Source organism: Melopsittacus undulatus, chromosome 7, assembly GCF_012275295.1.
Source record: "Melopsittacus undulatus isolate bMelUnd1 chromosome 7, bMelUnd1.mat.Z, whole genome shotgun sequence".
Taxonomy (NCBI): domain Eukaryota; kingdom Metazoa; phylum Chordata; class Aves; order Psittaciformes; family Psittaculidae; genus Melopsittacus; species Melopsittacus undulatus.
In genome coordinates this window covers 26,843,616-26,864,825 of record NC_047533.1, presented here as the reverse complement: position 1 = coordinate 26,864,825, position 21,210 = coordinate 26,843,616, and the positions used below count along the sequence as shown (strand labels likewise).

Below are 21,210 nucleotides of genomic sequence, written 5' to 3'. Positions count from 1 at the left end.
ACAGGCTAATAGTTGGCATTCTGAACCGATTACAGGAAAAATCATAGTTTTGTTGCAGTCTGAGGAGCACAGACATGATTTAACAACTTAAATTATGTTCAGATGTTTATAAAATAATTTGTTTTAAGAGATAACTTGTTTTAGGAAATTCTACTGAATTTGACACAAAAAGAATGTGAAATGAAGGCTTCCACATTTTCTTCATTTGAACTGTACATCATCTGCTGAAGTCATGGCTTTCCATGGCTCCTGTAAAAATCTGGTTAACTGTTTTGTATGCATAGCTGCTTAGAGATAGATAATTATTGCCATGACTTAAATCTAATGAACTGTTCACAAGCAGCAGAGAGATTTCTGAGCAATTTAAAAGTGTTTGAAGCTGCTTGCCTATTCTCACTTTGTTTTACTCATATTCAGCAATGCTTTTGCTTTATTTCTTTGAAGGAATAACTACAGTGTTGACAATGACGACACTGAGCATCAGTGCAAGACATTCACTGCCAAAAGTATCCTATGCTACTGCCATGGACTGGTTCATAGCAGTCTGCTTTGCCTTTGTGTTCTCTGCTCTTATTGAGTTTGCTGCTGTCAACTATTTTACTAATATTCAAATGGAAAAAGCCAAAAGGAAGACGGTAAAATCCCTTCTTGAATTTCCAGTTGCTCCACTACAAAGAAAAAGAAGTACAGAAGAGACACTCACGGTAGGTTTTCAGTGTACGTTAACTTTTTTATCTTTTTGGCACAGTTTCTTGGTAAAAACAGGCCTTTAACTTCCTTCCAGGTTTCCTCTGAGCTAATGATGCAGTAAGTCAGCCTAATGGAAGGCTAATGCTACACTATATTAAATGATGAAAACTTGTAAAACATGACTTAATTCTTGCTTGCATTATTAGATTAACTCGGGAGAGAAGAAGGTTGTGTTCATCCATACTTGCAGTCTCTTCTGTTATTTACTTGTGTTTTGGCAAAGGTCAGTTAGAATGGGCATCTTGAGAAAACTTCCTTTTCCTTTGCACATTGATTTTGATTGGACTGATTATATAGACCAAGGTATTACATATTTTAAGGAAAGCATGATATCTTATGTAGCTAATGTCTTGAATTAAAATAGGCTAAGGCACTGCAGTAATACCTTGGTGCACTTCCTTAGATATCACAGTTCTCCTTTCATTGCATGTAGTGCATATTCAGAGTTTTCTTTCTTCATGAGACACCTAGCTAACAAAGTCATTGCAGCACCTGCACTGACATATGGCAGGCCAGTAATTCCAAGCCATGGCTGACTCCTGGCAACACCACTCAAGAAGATGCTGAGGGCAGCAATGTAATTTACTCTTCCTGTCAGGCTGACTTTGTAGTTTCCTTTGGCTGAGCCATAATTTAAGAACTGCTGTTTTAGACTGACTCTTGGTAATTTTGTCTTCTGTCTCTTTCATATCTCATTTGTCTCCCTTCCTATTTATCTGCTCTTTTTTTTGCCTTCCCACCCCTTCCATTTGTTATTGCTGCTCAGCTGCTGTCCTCCCACTTCCATTTTTCTTTCTCTTCTTTCCTGTCCTACCATAGAGTGCTACTGCTTTCAATCTCCTGGCTGTGTTGTTCTGTTAGCTCCCATTTCTGCATAGATGGCCTCCTGAAGAGTGTGTTACTCATCACTCTGGGAACAAGAAAAAGTACGTTTATGGTAGTGTGGAGTTGGCCATGTACAAAGAGCTGTTAATGCTATTAGTTTATGTTAAGCTTCTCGATTGTACAGCGTGCAGTTTCATATCTCATGCACTCCTGAGGAGGGTTAATAAAAACTGCTTTTGGTGATAGTCAGGTTTCATGTGGGTCCATAGGAATATAAATTGCACAAGAACAGTTTCATCCTAGGTTTATTTATAAGATTTGAGTAAAACAAAGGGAAAAAATAGTTTTCTCAGGTAGCAACTATGGAGGCTTAACAGAATTGTTTTGATTCATGGTCAGAACTGATGTGTCAGTCTTGTGTCATGTTTAGCCACTTGTACACATGTTTTGGAAAAACTCTTCTTTCTATTTCTTCTTCTACCAACCTCCTCTCCCCCCCCGTCCCCCCCCCCCCTTTTTGTTTAACAGAATACATCCAAATTGAGAGCTTGGTAAAATGAGAAGTGAATAGTTCCATTCCACTGCTTCATTAATTATTCTGTGATAAAAGTAGTCGTGTGCTTACAGATTTGGGGATTTTGAAAGCCCTCAAGGGAAAAATCTACTTTTTGAAGGGTTACGCATTAATGTTATGAGCATGTGAGTGAGTAATAATGTTGATTGTATGTTGAATGCTTGTGCGTGTTTGCTGGTTGGTTTGTTCTGGTTTGTTTGTTGGGCTTTTTTAATGGCTTTTTCTCCAATTACACCTATGCTAAGACTTGAGTCTTTGCTCTTCCAGGACAGGAGTACATGGTGAGATCACGGGTACTGTTATAATGACTTAGCTACCATGCAGTCCTTTCCATAAGTAAAAAATAACTTCTGGTCTGGTCTCCCGCTGCACAGAACAGAAACTAATTTGTTCTAATTTGTTAGAAGCTTATATGGGTGTTAGACTTTGCTTTTCAACCTAACATATAATATAGTCCTTTCCTTAAAATGTTTAGTTTTGCCTATGAAAAACTAATCTAGAATTTTCTTATGCCTTATTATGAATCTGACTTCCCCCCCCCCCGCCCTGCACATATACTGTCTAATCTGTGCTGATTTATCAGAGGTAACAGAATCTCAGTTTTCCTGTGGGTTTGTGGTGCAAAGAATCATAGAATCATAGAGTACTTAGGGTTGGAAAGGACCTGAAGATCATCTAGTTCCAACCCCCCTGCCATGAGCAGGGACACCTCACACTAAACCATATCCCCCAAGGCTTCATCCAACCTGGCCTTGAACACTGCCAGGGATGGAGCATTCACAACCTCCCTGGGCAACCCATAAACATGGATGGCTTTTTCCTGACAGCCATTTTCATTATTACCCCATAATGGTGTGTTTCTCCATTGATTGGGTATCCTTCAGCTATTTCTGACATCCTGCAAAAGAGTATAGGACAATAGCCTGCCTGTAGCATGTAATCTGTGAGCATTGTTTCTTACAAGTTTCATCTCCATAGCTAAATGATAGGGTTTGATATCTTAACCCATTTTATGTTTAAAAAACAGTCTGCACTACATTGTCACTATTGTATGAGCAACTCTGTTGTTAGCAATACAATTGACAGAGCTCAAGGGAAAGTTTTAGATTAAACTCAAAACTTTTCAGAGAGACTTCGACTAGTCTGGTAAATTTGTCAGTATTCCAAAATTAAAAATTTTTACTTGGCCCACGGGGGAAAGGTGTGTAAATTGGGGAAAAAAGTTGCCCAAATACCTAGGCCATACTCGTTTGTTTTTTTTTTTTCTGGTGCATATCTCGCCATTTGCAACCTGGTTTGGATCTTCTAAAATTGGAGGGGGAGAACTCCCTCTCTTGCACCTTGTAGTCCTGTACTTTTGCCTGCCTTGAGCTGGCATAGAGAAGGTTGCACTGGCTTTTCATGGTTGAGGTCCCATCTGTGTAGGTGCCCTGAAAACATAAAACATCCAAAGCACTTGAAGCTGTTAAGGAAACCAAACAAGGTGAAAGTATACTTTTAAAGGGCTTAATTTTGTGGGCTGTAGTTTCTGCATTATTCACTGGGTGGTTACATGCACTTGATTTGTAATTTTTTTTTTTCCCCTCAAGTAACAGGGTTGGATTGTCCTAGAGGGCTTCTGGGATGGAGCATGCTTGTCTGTGAAACTGGGTTCCCTATAGAACATGGGGATTTTACTATGCAATAGTACTAGAAATTAGGTATATTAATAGTACATTTTGGTAAAATAAAGATAAATTGCACATAATTGGAAGTCCTTTTTTAACATGTATGTGACTGATTTCTGACCATAGAATTAAAGTGGCTTTTCTATACTAATCAGTTCATATATTACGTTAATTAGAATTCTTGGTGGTGTGCTGGTGGTTTTTTTTTTTTTGATCAGGAACACTTTTCCAGTTGTTTGAGATCAAAGACAGCTCTTCTTGTTATGATCAAATGATTTGGGGAGTATTAATTCATATTATATATTCACTACAACCAGTACATCTTTACTGTAGCAAATGTGGATTATATTCTTTTCTAGGTTATTAATTAGTGTAATCGTATTTAATTTTTTGAACCCTCATGGTGGGTGATGGATCAATGTATTGATTACAGTAAGCATTAAATGAATTTTGGAGGCTAGCTAAGTAACCTGAATTGTATTAACTCCAACAAAAAATTAGTGGGTTGGGGTGGCAGGAGTGAGCCTGTAGTGCCTGCAGATGCAGGTGTCCTCTATCACTTGATTTGGTTTTAGCCATGGTCTTATTAAATCTCTCTTTACCCTCCTCCTCTCTCTGCCTCATTTCAACTCTTTCTTCTTGTTGCCTATAACTTTCTGCTACAAACTCAATGTGTCCCCATAAAGAGTGCAGTTCTGCAATAGATATCCCATGAGTAGGGTCCAAGCTTGCTTTAGGTCTACCTTGAGTTCACAAGGAACTTGGACAGCCTCACTCATCCCTTCTTTCACACACAGTGAGACCATACTGGAATCTGTCTAAGCCAAGACAGATGACTTACACCATGGTCTCATGTGATTTTGTTGTCTTTGGAACAAGTTAAAATGCTTTCAGGTTAGAAGGAATTTCTTTGCATTGAGGGTGGCAGAGCACTGGAACAGGCTGCCCAGGGAGGTTGTGGAGTCTTCCTCTCTGGAGACATTCAACAGCCTTCTGGACACTTTCCTGTTTAACCTGCTCTTGGTGACCCTGCCTTAGCAGGGGGGTTGGACTAGATGATCTCCAGAGCTCCCTTCCACCCTAGTGATTCTGTAAACCTGTCCCTAATGTTCTGAACTACTTTCTTTAGTAAGAGCAGAAATGTCATGCAAGTCAATGTGTGATGGAAATTAATGATTTATAGTTTGTTATTGGACTTCTGAGTCTATTTTTATGCTTCTGCACTATTTCCTTCTCACTGTATTCCTATGAAGTTTATTTTTAAAGATGTCCTGGTTTCGTCTGGGCTGGAGTTAATACCTACCCAATTTTGGAGATGAAGAATGCTACTGAAAGGTAGTCTTCAAAAAACAGTCTCCTAAACACTGTTAACATGAGCTTCAACCTCAGCTGTCTGTTAAAAGGGTGTGAAACTTGGGAAAAAACAGGTCAGACTCAGAAGACCCTTTTGAATGGAATATTTTCATTAAACTCAATCACAAGTAGATTGTAACTTTCAAATTTCTCTCCTACTTTCTGAAGACAGTTAAGTGTCATGTTGTCTTGAGTGAGCCACATAGCATCTAATGGAGGAGCTGGAGGGTCAAACCTCACTGCCATGTAGGTGTGCACTCCTCTCCTTAGTAGGATGATATGTGATTGGCATGTACTTGACAAGTTTACAAGAAACATTTTCATGTGGGCAACGTGCATATGTGCTTTTATACGTGGTCAAGATGTATTTTCTGTGGCTTCCTTTGTGGTCATGTGGTGGACAGAGCTCAAGTGATATAATGGGGGGTGGGAGGAAAGTGGGGATCCTTTGGCAGCTTTTGGTGAGCAGATGTCTAGAGTAATTTGTCTGGAGAAATTAATCTAGCTCGTGCCCAGCTCTCTGCCTCATCTCCTGACTTCCAGAGCACGGTTCAGCTCTGGATAGCTCTGATGGGCTGGGTACAATCCAGAGGCTATAGGCTGGATACTTCTCTTAGTGCATGTGTATGCTGGGCTTTTTTTTTTTTTGTTATTCTTACTCCCTAGAGTTGATTAATGCTGAAACAGCAGCAGATACACTCTTGTGTCTAAGGCTTAGACTGTAAGTGAAAGTGGAAATATTAACCTTTCAACCAAAACTTCTTTTTGACCATGTAGACATATTCTGTAATGGAGAGGTACATAAATGTACCAGATCTAGAGCAGTGCAATTTTTTTTTTCTTTGCTTCTACCTTGGGACTGGTAAAACAACAGCTTTCTCTGTCCCAGCAAATAGAGAAGTGGAGCTAAGCCCACTTCCCTCATATGTGGAGGGAGTTACCTGTAAAGCATCTAGATCTTAATGGTGGTACTTGGACCACAAGGTGATGATCTGCTTACTGAACTTGTATGGATGCATAGCCTACCTCCTCTATGTGACTTGAGTAGTCCTGCTGTTGGAACAGCATTTCAGTTTTTAAATATAATAATCATTTTTTGCTGCTTCACTGCTTTGTCACTGCCTTGGGTGTTATGGTTCAGTTTTTTTAAAGGCAGTGACATTTAAAACTCAGATCCTAATGAAGGACTTCAGATTCAAGAAATGCTTATAGAGTTCATGCAGATGTAAGGACAGGACCATACAAAGGGAGACTGCTGTGCCATATGAATCATTTCTTTGATATATGAACAATTTTCTGTCACTCTTGTTCTGTTAGTCAGCATTTTTGCTATCAATTATTTACTGTCGTAATATGCTAGCATCATGTTAGGTAGGATGGGAGTGGATGCAAGTCATAAGCAACCAGAACATTTCATACCGAATGCTATTTGAAAGATGGGAGCTAATAGCTACCTAGGGTAAGGTGGCATTGACTTAGTGGGAACTTTGAATTTTTGCATACCCGAAGATAGAATAAATACAAACTGGTTCTTAAAATATCTTATTAACTACGATGCCCAGGTACAACGTTTTGTGTTGTTTCCTCCCCATACCCCATATTATTTTTCCTTCTGATTGCTTCTTTTTTGTTGTTGTTTTTTTTTAACTTAGTTCTCTAGACTTAGGCAGTCCCACCCAGCAAGTGACACAACTCACAGTGTATAAAGCTAAATATGTGCTCAAACAATACAATTGAAGCATAAATGTGTGGTGTACAATTTACAATGGTTTTCTTAATATTTCACATTGTATGTCTTTCTAAATAGCACAAATTAAAGTGCTATATTAAAAAAATTGGTCTCTTTCCAAGAACCCAATATTGCTCTACCTTTAACATGGCTGAGTGGTGGAATAAATTTATACTGGAAGTAGAAACATTTGCCTACTGCAAAGTGAGCAGAGTAATTACTGGAAGTATACAACATAGTATTAGGTTTGGGATTAGAGTCTGACTCAACCATGTTATAAAATACACTGAATTCCAGAATTCAGTTATAATGAAGGTAAAAAATGGCTGACTGTTGATAAGATGAACAAAAGTGTTGCAGTTCAAAGTTGGGGAATGAGGGTTTTTCTTTGTCTGTTGGGGTGTTGGTTTGTTTGTTGGGGTTTTTTAATATGCATAAAACCGCAGAAGTTTATTTTCAACACCTGATTTATAACTAAACAAAAAATCCTGCTATTTCCCCCAACCCTTGCTAGGAAGTGTGGTAATTGCTCACTCTTCAATTTTCTATAAGTATCATAATGAACTACCACAATAGTAGGCAAGGGAATATGAGGGATATGCTTGGCTGTTATTCGTCTCATGCTCAAATAGCTGACAGTGATTACTATAGTTGCTAGAAGACTTAATTTAAATTGTACTAGGATAAGGCTCTCATTTTGGAGACCAAAGCTCAGTCATGTCAGTCTTTCAAGTGGTTATTCTAGAAAATACTAAACTCTATTGTCTTTAATTCTAAATATATTCTTAAATGCCATTCTGTGCTGTTGTGCTGGTCTACTGGAAAAAAACCTCAGCCATGCTCCAAAAAAAATGTATTCCTTATGGTTTTGTCCTTAAACAATACATGTTCTTGCTATTTTCATACTAATGTCAGTAGCAAGGTTTAAGATAGGGCTATGGATCTATTTATATATATTTTTTTTTTTCTAAAGAGGCAAATGTTAAGGACTCAAAACATATGTGGCAGCAGTTCAGAAACACCACGTCAGAACAAACCTGAATGGTGACAGGGGTAAGATTTTCAGATTTCTCAGCATCCCTTACAGTTGTCAGGGAATTCATAGTTTTCCCTATGATCATTAGTCTGAAAAGATGCATTTGAGTACGAGGCTCTTCATATTTTCTGTTTAAGCCTTTTTCTGTATTTATATTCAGATTTCAGTTTTGTTTCCCCTCCATACAGAGTTTTCAGTACTAGTGAACCCAATGACACCAAATTGCAATTGAGTTTCACAGCTGTGTGTGAGATTTCTAGCTGATTTCATTTTTACACTGTGAAGATCGGAGTCAGAAGAAATAAATGTTGAGAGGCTTGGGAAAATCTATGAGGCAATGAGTGTTCAAGGCATTTTCAGTAAACCACTGAAGCAAATTTAACTCAGCTTTAAGGTCACCAAAAATTGAAAGATACAGAAAATAATGAAGGGTTTTTGTCCCTGATCAGCTGTTCTTCTTCCTTTCATAGATGTTAAACAGAGCACCTCCACAGCTGATTATCACATGACCTCTCCTAATAGATTTATTCTCCCAATGTTGCTTTCAGCTCTTTCATTGTTGTCATGATATAAATAAATCTCCAAGAATTGTGCACGCCAGTGCTTAAGAACCCTATACATGTATATGGCTCTTAAGCATCATACAGGTGGATAGGTTTATTTGGCATCCAGTTTTCAAAAAATGGTACTTCTAATTATGTCTCTTGAATAACCTTGAATTCACTTGTCTTTCATGTCATATACTTTTTGGCCTGTCAGAGAATCATAGAATGTTACTTGGTTGGAAAGGGCCTTAAAGATCACCTAGTTCCAATCCCCCTGCCATTGACAATGACACCTTCTACTAGACCACATAGCTCCTCATCCAACCTGGGAACACTTCCATGGGTGGGACAACCACAGCTTCTCTGGACAATCTGTTGCAGTGCCTTAGCACGCTAACAGTAAAGAATTTATTCCTAATATCTAACCTGTATCTACCCTCTTTCAGCCTAAAGCCATTCCCCCTTGTCCTGTCACTACATATCCTTGTAAAAAGTTCCTCTCCGGATTTCCTGTAGGTCCCCTTTAGGCACTGGAAGCTGCTCTAAGGTCTCCCCAGAGCCTTCTCTTCTCCAGGCTGAACAAGCCCATCTCTCTCAGCCTGTCTTCATGGGAGAGATGCTCCAGCCCTCTGTCATCTTCGTGGCCCTCCTCTGGACTTGTTCCAACAGTTCCATGTCCTTTTTATGTGGAGGGCACCAGAACTGCACACAATACTCCAAGTGACGTCTCACGAGAGCAGAGTAGAGGGGCAGGATCACCTCCTTCAACCTGCTGGTCACCCGTCTTTTGATGCAGCCCAGGATATGGTTGGCTTTCTGGGCTGTGAGTGCACACTGCTGGCTCATGCTCAGTTTCTCATTGACCTATACCCCCAGGTCCTTCTCCTCAGGACCACTCTTAATCCATTCTGTGCCCAGCCTGTATCTGTGATTGAGAGTGCCCCAACCCACCTGTAGGACTTTGCACTTGGCCTTGTTGAACTTCATGAGGTTGGCATTGGCCCACCTCTCAAGCATGTAAAGGTCCCTCTAGATGGCATCCCTTCACTCCAGCATGTCAACAACACCATACACCTTGGTGTCTTTGACAAACTTGCTGCGGATGCACTCAATCCCACTGTCCGTGTCACCAATAAAAGTGTTAAATAGTAAAACATATAATGGAGTGCTGCTCTTACCTCCTATTGCATGATTCAGATTGCAGTATGAGCAGCACAGATGGTGCACTGGCTCTCATAGTTTCTGTCCCCTCATTTCTTTCTCTTCAAATAATCTGCATTGCTCTTTGCACTGCTAAAGCCATGAACTAGAATTCACTGTATTTTGTGGCAGGTGGAGCTTTTACTTGGTCATATTCCAGGGCTCTGTAAAGCAAAACAAAATCTCTAGTACTATTGCAGTAAGATTTTGATTGACTGGCTTTACAGCGTAATAGTAAACCATGGTAGATTTCTCTTCCAGCTTGTGCATTTGGTAGCAGCACGGCAATATGGTGACTCAGTGGGATTTGGGACAAACAGCATTATTTACACTGATGACAACATGCTACTTCCCTGGTAAATGTCATATGGTGTGAATTTGGCAGACTATCTAATGTCCTCCCAGAAGAACAGACTGTTTTCTGCGGAAGGAATGGTAAGGACAAAAACCGCTATGGTAGAATTTAATAGGAAAATATTACTAGATTACCACACAAACAATTTTCATGTTGCTGCTAAACAGTAAGTAATGCCAGACTTTTGATAGCTTTAAGCCTTCCAATTTTTGCATGATTTTTTGTTTGAATTAGTTGAGATCTCTCAGTTTAAGAAACCTATGCTTTCATACAGCACATCACTGGCCTTCCTGTGTACTAACTTGTGACTTGCTGAAGGTTTAATGGTGCTATTATGGAAAGCTCTAATCTTAGTCTTGCAAAATTAACATTGAAGCATACAGATTTTTATTTACTGTTTCGTTTTCATTTCATTATAGTAACACCTCTTTGTTATATGCTTGATTATTCTAGTAAACAATTAAAATTGTTCTATGCAGTTATTAAACTGCTTTGTGGTACCCTACCCTTTTCAGGTTTGGTTGGTTGTGTTTTTTGGCTGGTTGTGTTTTCATTTCTTTCTTTTTTTTTTTTTCTTCCCAAGAAGGTTAAGTATCCAAAATGGTGATTAGGCACCTAAAAAGCATGATTACTACATTTCCTTGGGTAGGCATGTACAGAACAGAATTGCTGCTTCCAAAGTGTTTGCCATACATCTTAGGTGGAGAAATACTTTTGCTGTTTCATCTGAATGGCCAGCATGGCTATTGGATACAGCCTCCCACAAACCCTATGGGGGTGTCTGAGCAGGCTTGAGTCCTGACACTTCCGTCTTGTAGAATTGTATTCGTAATCAGACTACTAGGTAGTCTGTGGGACTTTAAGCTCCTGTTGAAGCTGCTCTTATTAAATAATTTATATGGGACAGTGAGAAGGAAAGGAGTGGATTTTGGAGCTGGCTTGTCTGTACATGTGCTGCAGTGGGAGGGAGAGATTGAAATGGGCAGATTGCAACATCTATGACAAGGAATGAGAACCACTTGTTGTAGAATATCCAGTAGCCTGGTGGGAAAGTGCATAAGATGTGGGAGGCCTCTGTTGATACCCCTGTGACAGGGCAGGTTTCAGAAGAGGTCTTCTATCACCAAACCAATGTTCCCATCCTGGTCACTGACAAAGTCTTTTTGTGTCTTTCTAAAGTGTGACTTAGCTGTCTAGCTTCAGGAAAAAGCTCAGTGCTGAAAGTGCTGGGTACAGTCGGATGGCTCTTCCTGCAAAGGCGTGTAATTTATGCTGTGATCCTGCCCAGGACATGTGTCTCCAGCTTTGACAGCTGCATGCTGAATGTCCAAGCATTAGTTCTCTTTCGCTGAGACTGATACCAGATGGTGGTGTTGTGACTTGTAAGTTCTGCTTTGAATTTATCCTGAGAAAATAGAAGCTACTGCTTTAAATATTGTACTGCCTCTGTCCCAGAGAGAGATAGCACTAGTGATTATCCTGTGTCAAAGATCTGCTAAGGACCTAGAAAACCTACTGACTTGCAGCAATGAACTCTCTGTTTAAGTAAACAAATGGTGCAAAAGAAGCCTTTGGACCTTGCACAATGTTGCTGCAAAGGTCTGTTGGAAGATGAGACTGGTGTAGGTCTTTAGAACCCTCTATATATCCAATCTCAGGACTGGCAAACTATTTTTCAAAGAGTGCTGAGGCGGATTAGAAGAATGCCTCTGAATTACATTGCGGATACATGGTTCTAGTTTTAATGTATACCTGTTTATCAGCAGTTGATGATGGCTGAGCTTCCTAGTGGCCAGAAAGCTTATGAAGGGGATTTTCAGTGCTGAGTGTTACTGTCTGTTAGCTTAGGCAGTAGGAACCACTTATTTTGAATTACATCCCTAACTATGAAGCAATTTAAAATTGCAGAGACTGATTTAAAGCTGTTATGTCGAGCACTAACAGGCTATAGAAAGATGTTCTTGAGTGCTGCAGGGCTGTACCAACACAAGAATTTCTCACAGCTTGCAGTGTTCCCTGTACTTACGTTCTTAAATTACAGTCCTAAAGATGAAGCTACCTGACGCCTGGTAATCACTTTTATCATTGCTGCATTCTCCCCAGGACTTGGCATACTACATGTTGGCCTTATCATAGGGAATATGCACTGTGATTGTTACCAGCTCTCTGTTCTGTAACGAGATGACTGACTTTGTAAGTTCAGTATTGTATATTGCTGTGCTGATGATCCCTTTCCCCTGAATCTCAGCTCAGCTGCTGCACAGTACTTCAGTTCATGCTAAATTTGCAATCTTGACTTCATTGAAGTGCAAAATTGGCTTGCTTGTCAAAAACTGGTAATACATACAAAACAATCCAGTTCTTTATTTTTTTTTCTCAAGCCAAGGCTTATATAGGCTTATAGAAAGTTTCAGAATTTCCACATTATGTGAGCAGCTGTTTATAGTGTGCAAACCTTGTTAAATATTGAAAAGTTTAGATTGAATCATATTTGTGTATCATTTTAGTGCAGTAGTAAACAACTGTATCTATCAAAGTTGAGCTTAAATGGAAAAGCATATGATCTATAAATTGATTTTTGGCAATAGGATAATTGTAGAGGTTTTTCTGTTCTGTACATTCTATCACAGAAGTTGACCATCAGACTTGCTTCACAAATCTGCCACAGTATTTGATAATAAATCATGTAGATTTATCCTGAAGTATACTAACAGCATCGTTCATTATATTATTCGTGGTCAGTTGCACATGATCAATTGCAAAAGTGAATCCACTTGTCAAGGGAAGGATACATCGTTAATTACTATGTTTTACATATGCCTGCAAAGAGTTTGGTTTAGTTATCCTATCTTCATGCCAAATAAAATGGACATTCTGCTCTGGGACTAGCAAAAGGGCGTCTTACATCATGACTTTTTAAATAAGAAGAATTTGTACTGAATGTATCTTTCTCTATTTCTGTTCTTCTAAAGCTAAAACCCATGCAAAAATTAACAAAGATCTCTATACTTTGTAATACAGTAAATATTTCAAAAGCTCTTTTGTATAGGGCATGCTGTATGATGGAATTTATGTGACAGAATTTGAACCTCCTATCCTATGCCCCCCTCTGCCTCTGTAGTAAAGTGTGCATAGGATGAGAGCTTTCTACATCTCTTGTACTCACTTTTGAGTTTTGTTTTGGTTTTTAGTTATATGGACTAATGAAATATTCATTTGAATAGAAAGAAGGAGAGATTATCAACCTCTTCTGGAAAAGACTGGGGCCTGCATTTCTCAATGTTTGATCAATTCACTGGCTTTCTTAGTGCACTCACCTATCTACCTCTGGCATATTGTACCTTTTAGTGTCCCTAAATCTTGGTGATAAATGTTTGAAGTCCCATGGAGGCTGAAACTTAACTTTCATTGTTGCAAATTTTGGCTGTTAAAAATCAAATAGGAGATCAGTGCTGTACGCTCTTGGTATTAATATATCCCAGCAAACCACAGAGCTTTATCTGATGAAGATGTCCTACAGTTAAAGTAAAGAATATATTCTTAAATTATTATCAGAGCTCTGGAGAACTTTGTCTATATATGGACAGGAATTGTGCCATCAGGTTGCCCAGGATTTTGAAACTTTTGTCCATAGTATTTCTGCCAGTTAATGTTCAGAGGCTGAAGTCTCCTAGCAGAATGAATAGCAAGGTTTCCACTAGAAGGAGAGTAAAGCAAAGCAAAGTACTTGCAGCTTCTGGTTTCATAGTGGTTGTGAAGTGTGGAGTTGGTTGGACCAAGTCAGAATGATAAATACTTCAAAGGAAGGGTGAGGCGTCATTTACGTAAGCAGCAAGTTGTTGTATTTATAGAAAGGCAATCTTTACCAAATATATTAAGGCTGGCATTGCATGCTGGAATATGCTGTGTTTTATGGTAACTTCCAGGTTCCCATTTTGCATTCCTGAGCTACACCATTCTAAATGTCTCCCAAAAATCTCACTGAAATGCCTCCAGAAAATCAGATTCTTTCTCAATCTAGAGTGAGAATGTAAAAAAACATGGACTCAGTACTTCCTGTGGAGTCCCATCTGGACTAGCACAGCAGCTCTCTGTCAGCTCAGAATAATTGAGTGGTTTCCTGACTTGTACTCAGAAAGGAATCTTTAGTTGGATAATCCCTTCATTTCTTGGGTTGCACTATAATTTGACTGCCACTTGATTTTAATGTTTTATTACTTGGTTTTGTGCCTATGGTGTGTTGACCCTGGCTGGATGCCAGGAGCCCACCAAAGCCACTCTATCACTGTCCTCCTCAGTTGGACAGGGGAGAGAAAATACACTGAAAAGCTTATGAGTCAGGATAAGTACAGGGAGAGATCAGTCACCAATTACCATCATGGGTAAAACAGTCTCAACTTGGGGAAATTAGTTTAATTTGTTACCAATCAAATCAGGGCAGGGCAATCACACAAATAAAAGCAAATCTTAAAACATCTTCCCCCACCCCTCCCTTCTTCCGAGGCTTAACTTTACACCTGATGTTTGATACCTTCTACCTGCCAACAGTGCAGGGGGGTGGGGAATGGGGGTTGTTCAGTTCATCACACATTATCTCGTCCTCCTCAGGAGGAGGACTCCTTACATTCTTTCCCTGCTCCAGCATGGGATCCCTCCCATGGGATGCAGTCCTTTAGGAACAGACTGCTCCAGAGTGGGTCCTCTGCGGTGTCACAAGTCCAGAAGCAAACCTGCATCAGTGTGGGTTTCTCATGAGATTACAGCTTCCTTTGGGTATTACCCTGCTCTGGCATGGTGTCCTTCATGGCCTGCAGGTGGGTTTCTGCTCCACCATGGACCTCCATGGCTGCAGGGGCACAGCCTGACTCACCATGGTCTGCACCATGGGCTGCGGGGGAATCTGCTCCGGTGCTTGGAGCACCTCCTCCCCTCCTTCTGCACTGACCCTGGTGTCTGCAGAGCTGTTCCTCTCACACATTCTCACTCCTCTATATGACTGAAGTTGCTCTTGTGCAGTCAGTTTTTCCCTATTTTAAATACATTATCCCAGAGACACTACCACTGTTGATGATGGGCACAGCTTTGGCCAGCAGTGCGTCTTGTAGCCAGCTGGTATTGGCTCTGTTGGACATTGGGGAAGCTTGTAGCAGCTTCTCACAGAAGCCAACCCTGTACCCCCTTGCTACCAAAACCTTGCCACGCAAACCCAATACAGTGCCTCCCAACTAAAAGCTGCTGATAGACAGTAGGTTTGTGTTTCTTGCTGTTGTTTTAAAAAAACTAAATAAAATAATTTTGCAAAGGCAGCAAATGCTTTAAATATGTATATAATTTTGTTGGTCAGATTGCCATTATCACAATAACCTTTTGCTAGGGGTATGCAGCATTGCTGAAGTGTGTGTGGAATGTTTTGCTTATTACAAACTGAATGTTATGTTTTGCAATGTACTGTTTAACCTGATGTCTGCTGATATCAATAGAATTTGGTTTGTTTAGGCTTGGCCGTGGAATCAGACTTGTTTAATATTTTTTGTTAGTGACCTTGGCACTGATCTTCAGATGATGTAGAGTTGTGCAATAGCATTAGTACAGAGAAGGAATAGACTAATGTAGGAAGAAATTAGTTATATTTATAAAAGAGGACTAGGGGAATATATAGGAATTGTATGAATACAGCCACCAACAAAAATTTTTGCTAGAAACTTTTCCACTAGACAAACCTAAAAGAGAGACACCCAAAGGCAGAGAGTGAGCTATTGTCATGATATAGGCTTGAATGAGGCAAGAGCAAGAAAAGGCTATATGAGGGAAGGTAGGTGGTGGGCAATATGCTGGAGAATCCATCCTGGCAGTGAGGGTGCATTCTGCTCAGTTTGACAGGGCACAGAGCTGGGTACTCACTATTCACAGTGGGAACAGTACAGCTGCTGTGTTAAAAAAGGAAGCAGTGAGGCAGGCTGACTGCCTCTTGATTTGCTGCTGCATGCTGATTCTGCAAAACTCACTGGGGATGGGAGTTTGAATGTGTTCCCCTTAGGCAGGGCCTTGTGGAGTGTGTAAAGTATTGAAACTGAATACCAACCCAGGAGATTTTCTATGTCCAATATTAAAGTTGCTCCCAGCACTGTTAGAGTGAGTATTAATGGTAAACAGGGCTACTCTAGTACTGGCCAAAAGCTCCTGCCTTTCTATGTGTAATGTAGCATCTCTGTATGGAATGTGCTTTTTCCAGTATATGTTTCAGTATGTTTCAAGGGCAAGGTTCAGTTCAAGAACACAAAACCACGGTATTACAATTACATTATGCAAGAAAAAACAGGTTGCAGTGATATGTTCTCTGTAGAGCACATTAGAATTACAGAATCACAGAATCTCAAGGGTTGGAAGGGACTGTGAAAGATCATCTAATCCAACCCCCCTGCAAGAGCAGGGTAACCTAGAGTACATCACACAGGAACTCATCCAGGCAGGCCTTGAATATCTCCAACGTAGGGGTAGAAATAACATTTCTAATTTCCATGTTCTGAGCACATGAAAGGTGGTTTCAAGAGAATTAAAAAAGTAAGTACCCATATTTTTAGGGCATGTTATGCAGTGGTATGTTGTGTTATCTTACAACGTTATCTGTTTGGGCTTTATGTGTACATTGTAATACTTACGAGGAAACTGGGTTTCTCTCTAATCTTAAGGTACCTGAAATATTGGAAGCTTTGTGTATCAGTGGAAAGAAAGAGAATGCCCTGTGGAGTTCTAGGCAGTTATATGTTTTGACCATTTGATGTGATATATATATATGTGTATGTGTGTATATATACAATTTTATTTTAGAATAAGCACTGTAATGGGATATCAGTAGTGGATTAAATATAGCAACAGGTCTCATTTGGGCACTTAGAAGACGGCCGAAGTGGGGAAGAGGAAATGTTATGCAAACTTATCAATGGGGAAAAAAGTTTCCACTAAAGAAATGAAGATGACTGTGAAGAGAGAATGAGCATGGCTGTTACCTGTCTGTCTTACCAGTGTCTGTGGTTGATGATGCACTGAGATGGTTGTTGAAAACAGGTTGCAGTACAAGTGAGCAGGAGCATTGAATTGGTGCATCTGAGAACTTCATTCAGTTCTCTGTTCTGTTCTTGGGACCACTCTTTTATGGATGGGCTTGGAGTGTCTGAAGGTGTGGTACTTTTCTGCAATGGCACTACCTCTAAGCTAATGTAGGCAGAGACCAGGAGTGAAGTGAGACATGTCTTAGTTCCAGTGCAGATCGACTTTGCAATCCCTGTTCCAGCTCAAGGACTTTTGCTCACCAGGCACTGCTTGAGAACTTTATGATGGGAGAATCTTACCTGAGCAAAGCCAGTTGAACAAGGAGATGCATGTAAAAGGTAAAACTCTTCTCCTGTCAGTGACTCCAGTACCAGCTTCTCCATAGCACAGAACTATTGTTTTGGACAGTGAACATTAATGACTTGCACCTGCTTAGCTTTGCAAGCCTTCAAGTAACACATAATACTCTGCTAGGTATTACCAAGTCTCGAATAAGTTCACTCCTGTCCTGATTGTGCTTTATAATTTCAATGTAGCAGTTTTGAAACCTAGTGTGGAACAACCCTAGTGTGAAAGTATCCAAATTGCACACCTGTGTGTACTTCTGCACTTCCCCAAGAGTGACTCAGGCTTCTCTTTCAGACAGTACAATTAGTGTTTCTTTCAGGAAATCCAGTTTCCTCTGGCATTTATTCCAGTCCTTTGCTTCTTTGGATTGCAGATGCAGAAAAATAAATAAAAGGGATTGACATGCTTCTATGCAGGAAGGAAAGCTAAGTGAAACTTAAGAGGAATTCTTTCATCTATCAACCATGAGCTGACAAATACATCAGCCATGAACTGGCATATAGCTATGACAGCTTCAGATAAATTCAGGCCAGCAGTATTGCCAATGACTGATTTGTACTGCAATTAACAGGATGTGGGACCAGCATTCTGACCATGGTGGGAGTACTGGAGATGTCCAGTGATTTGATTTTTTTTTTTAATTTTTTTTTTTTCAATTTTTTTTCTCAGCTCCATCTCTCTGTTTCTTTGATCAAAGCAGCTAAGCACAACTGATGCAGCAAACAGACCTGATTGTTACTCATCTCACTACTCACTTCTCATGGTGTTAGTACCTTGAGTAACACCTGGGCTGTTCTCCATTACTGCTCTGGCACTTAGCTGGAGAGAATTGCTGTTGGATGAAGGAGAGAAAGAAATCATTGCCCACTTCCTCTCCCTTTTCCTTGTGCTGTGAGCTTTGTCAGGGTTCTCTGGTAGGGGTGAAAGGAAGGAGAGCCAAAGGCACAGTACTTGTGTTGCAGAGCAATACTTGGGAACAGTATCATTAGAGAGGTGCAAAATGTGATTTTTTTTTGTGATCTATAACAAGTGATTATTTGGTTCTCCCTGTATTTAGACCTGTATTGCTGCTATTGTGTATATGTACCAGTCATGGTTAAAGCTGAACCTGGACAGTACTCTACCTGCATTATATCTTTGTGTTTTGGAAAGCAGTGAGTCTTTGCACAAAATATATTCAAGTATTATATTTAAAATATAATATGTATTATATAATAGTTTACTTGCAGGGCTGAAGGTTCAAAAGAGTGGTCTTCAGGTACCCTTCCAAAAGGAGGTTCAAGAGATGTTAGGCTTTCTCTTAGATACAGAGAAGAATGGCAGAGCTGGAGTTCCACTCTCAGAAGTCAGTAAAATATTACTCTGCTGGATTTTCCATCTGTACTTATTGTCTGTCTTTCAGTTTCTCATCCAGCCTAATAAGTACTATTTGGCTTAAATGTATTTTTCAGAAGACATCCAGACTTGCCTGAAGACATCAAGTGATGGAGAATTTACCACTTTTCTTAGTTTAATTAATGGAAAGGTGTAGTTGATGAAAGACTGGTTTACTCACTATAGCAATTACAGCTGGAGAATTTGTTGCCTGTGTTTGATGTGAAAAAGCACTGTCTTTATTTCTGAAAGAGCTGCAGCGTGGTAACTTGGTCTTATAAATATTTGCATTTTAATAGCATCTACTCTAGAACACAGGCTAGAGTTCCTTATATATGGTAGTTACTTTTCTGGAGATATAAGCCATAACTAAACCATCATGGTGGTAAATTGCCTCTAGAATATTTTTATATCATGAGAAAATAGGTAAACATCAGAGAATTTTGTTCTGAGAATAAGCCTGGAAATAAGAAAAAAACCAAACCTGGACTCTAGTGCAAGAATCCTTAGCTTCATGATACTGAATTTACATAGGTACCACATCACATGGCATATGATGCATTGGGTGTGTTCACCCTGGTATTCAGCCACAGGTAAAAGAAACTCTTTTTTATCACTTTATATGCTAATAAATCTATTTTCATGACCACATGGTATCTTTGTGCTTCAGGATGGAGCTATTGGTTATATTTGTGAGTATTATTCTGATAGTGCTTGATTATAAAGTTTCCTTTGGTTCTGTGTGTTTATTTTAAGAATGACTAGTATGTTGTATTTTTTTTGACTTTGCAGAGTACAGATGCCAACTCAAATGTGAGGAAAAGAACAAATGCCACAGTACAGTCCGAAGCTGATGGTGGGAGCCGAATTGACACAAGGCATAGCTCCATCCAGCCTCCCTCTGTAGCTCAGGGGTCTTCTGACATTACACCCCATTCCCTTTCTGCATCAAGTCCCAACCCTTTCACACGGATCAATGCATCAGAGACATTATCTTCTGCAAGAGCTACCCCTCCAGCTCCTCCTTCTACCCCAATTTTAACTGGATTTGTATCCCAGCATGCCACAGCTGGATCCCCTTCCATTCAGCGCTTGCTTGGATCTAGACTGGAGCAGATTCAGACCACCACACCTAATACATTAGGAGGATCTGCAAAGCCATCTGCTGTCACACCACCTGCTCCCCCCGCCTCCCATTCTGGCACGAGTAAGATAGACAAATATGCACGCATTTTATTTCCTGTTACCTTCGGAGCATTTAACATGGTCTACTGGGTGGTGTATCTATCCAAGGATACCATGGAAAAATCGGAAAGTCTAATGTAGTTTTGCTGCTATGTAGTAGTTCCTAAATTATACTCACATTTGATGCAGAGTTTCTTCTTTTGAAACTATTAAAAGAAGGTCAATAATTCTTATTTATAAAAGCTGTGTGCTACTTTCCCATTGTAAAGGCTGGAGTTATTGGGGATAATTAGTTGACTCCTACCAGGGTAACGGGTAACAGATTTATCTTCCTCCCTTCAGCCAGCAGTGAACCATCACTCTCTTCAGACTACTCTGGCTACACAAAACTTGCCTTTGGGAGGAGCATGCACCTGGAACAAATCAAAGGCAGAGGTGCACAGGTGTGCAGTGGAACACATCTTGACTGCTAGAAATATGCATGTTGATTATTTCAGATCCCTGAGGCACCCAGCACTGCTGTATGGACAGAGCATTGCATTCTTGGAGTGCAAGGTCCATGTCCTGAATATTTTGACAGTGCTTGATAGAAAAAGGACTTTCCCTGCTAGATTAAAATTGGCAGACTGGGGGGAAGAAAATGAACAGTGGAAAAAGAAAAGAGAGTCCAGCCTGGGAGAGTGCAACTCCAGAGAAGTTATGCAAAGGAGTTGTAGAGCTCCGTATATTTTTACTAAGCATTATTTTGCATTGCAACCTGGGAAATTCTCACCCAAAATAAGAATGAGTGAACCTTGTAAAATCTGAAATCTGGTGTAATTTTCAAAATTGGAAGCTTTGGTTTGGTAAGGTAATCTTAAGTGTTGATTCTTCTTTGACCTGGTTGATCAGCTTGAGTGGCTTTATTCCTAAATTACATCAGTTGTGGTAGATGAAGACCAGGCCCACAATGTTCAACTTTTTATTTGAATTTTTTGTTCTATCTTTGGATGCTTTGGGGTTTAGGATCACACCCCCCTCCCCATTTTTCAATTACTTTCCTCTGATTTCCTTTGAACACATATTCCTTCCCTCACTTCCCCCCGCCCCCCACTTTATATATATTTGTGTCAAGTTAAATTTTCAAAACAGTTTATAAAAGTGGCTTCAAAATCGAGCAAAACAGATTTTCCTATGCTTTGATGAGCGTGCCCATGGCACATCTTTGAGTGAATGAGAG

The 21,210-nt window shown here is 39.9% G+C and overlaps 1 protein-coding gene across 2 annotated transcripts in view; it reads left to right on the top strand.

Moving 5' to 3' along the window:
* GABRA4 (gamma-aminobutyric acid type A receptor subunit alpha4) overlaps window positions 1-20,132 on the top strand; it is a 38,709-nt gene extending 18,577 nt beyond the window's left edge. For both annotated transcript variants that reach the window (XM_034064573.1, XM_034064572.1), the window contains exons 8-9: window positions 445-704; window positions 19,599-20,132. In XM_034064573.1, coding sequence (XP_033920464.1) covers window positions 445-704; window positions 19,599-20,132 — 794 coding nt within the window. The remainder of the gene's footprint in view (window positions 1-444; window positions 705-19,598) is intronic.
* The last annotated feature ends 1,078 nt before the right edge of the window (window positions 20,133-21,210 follow it).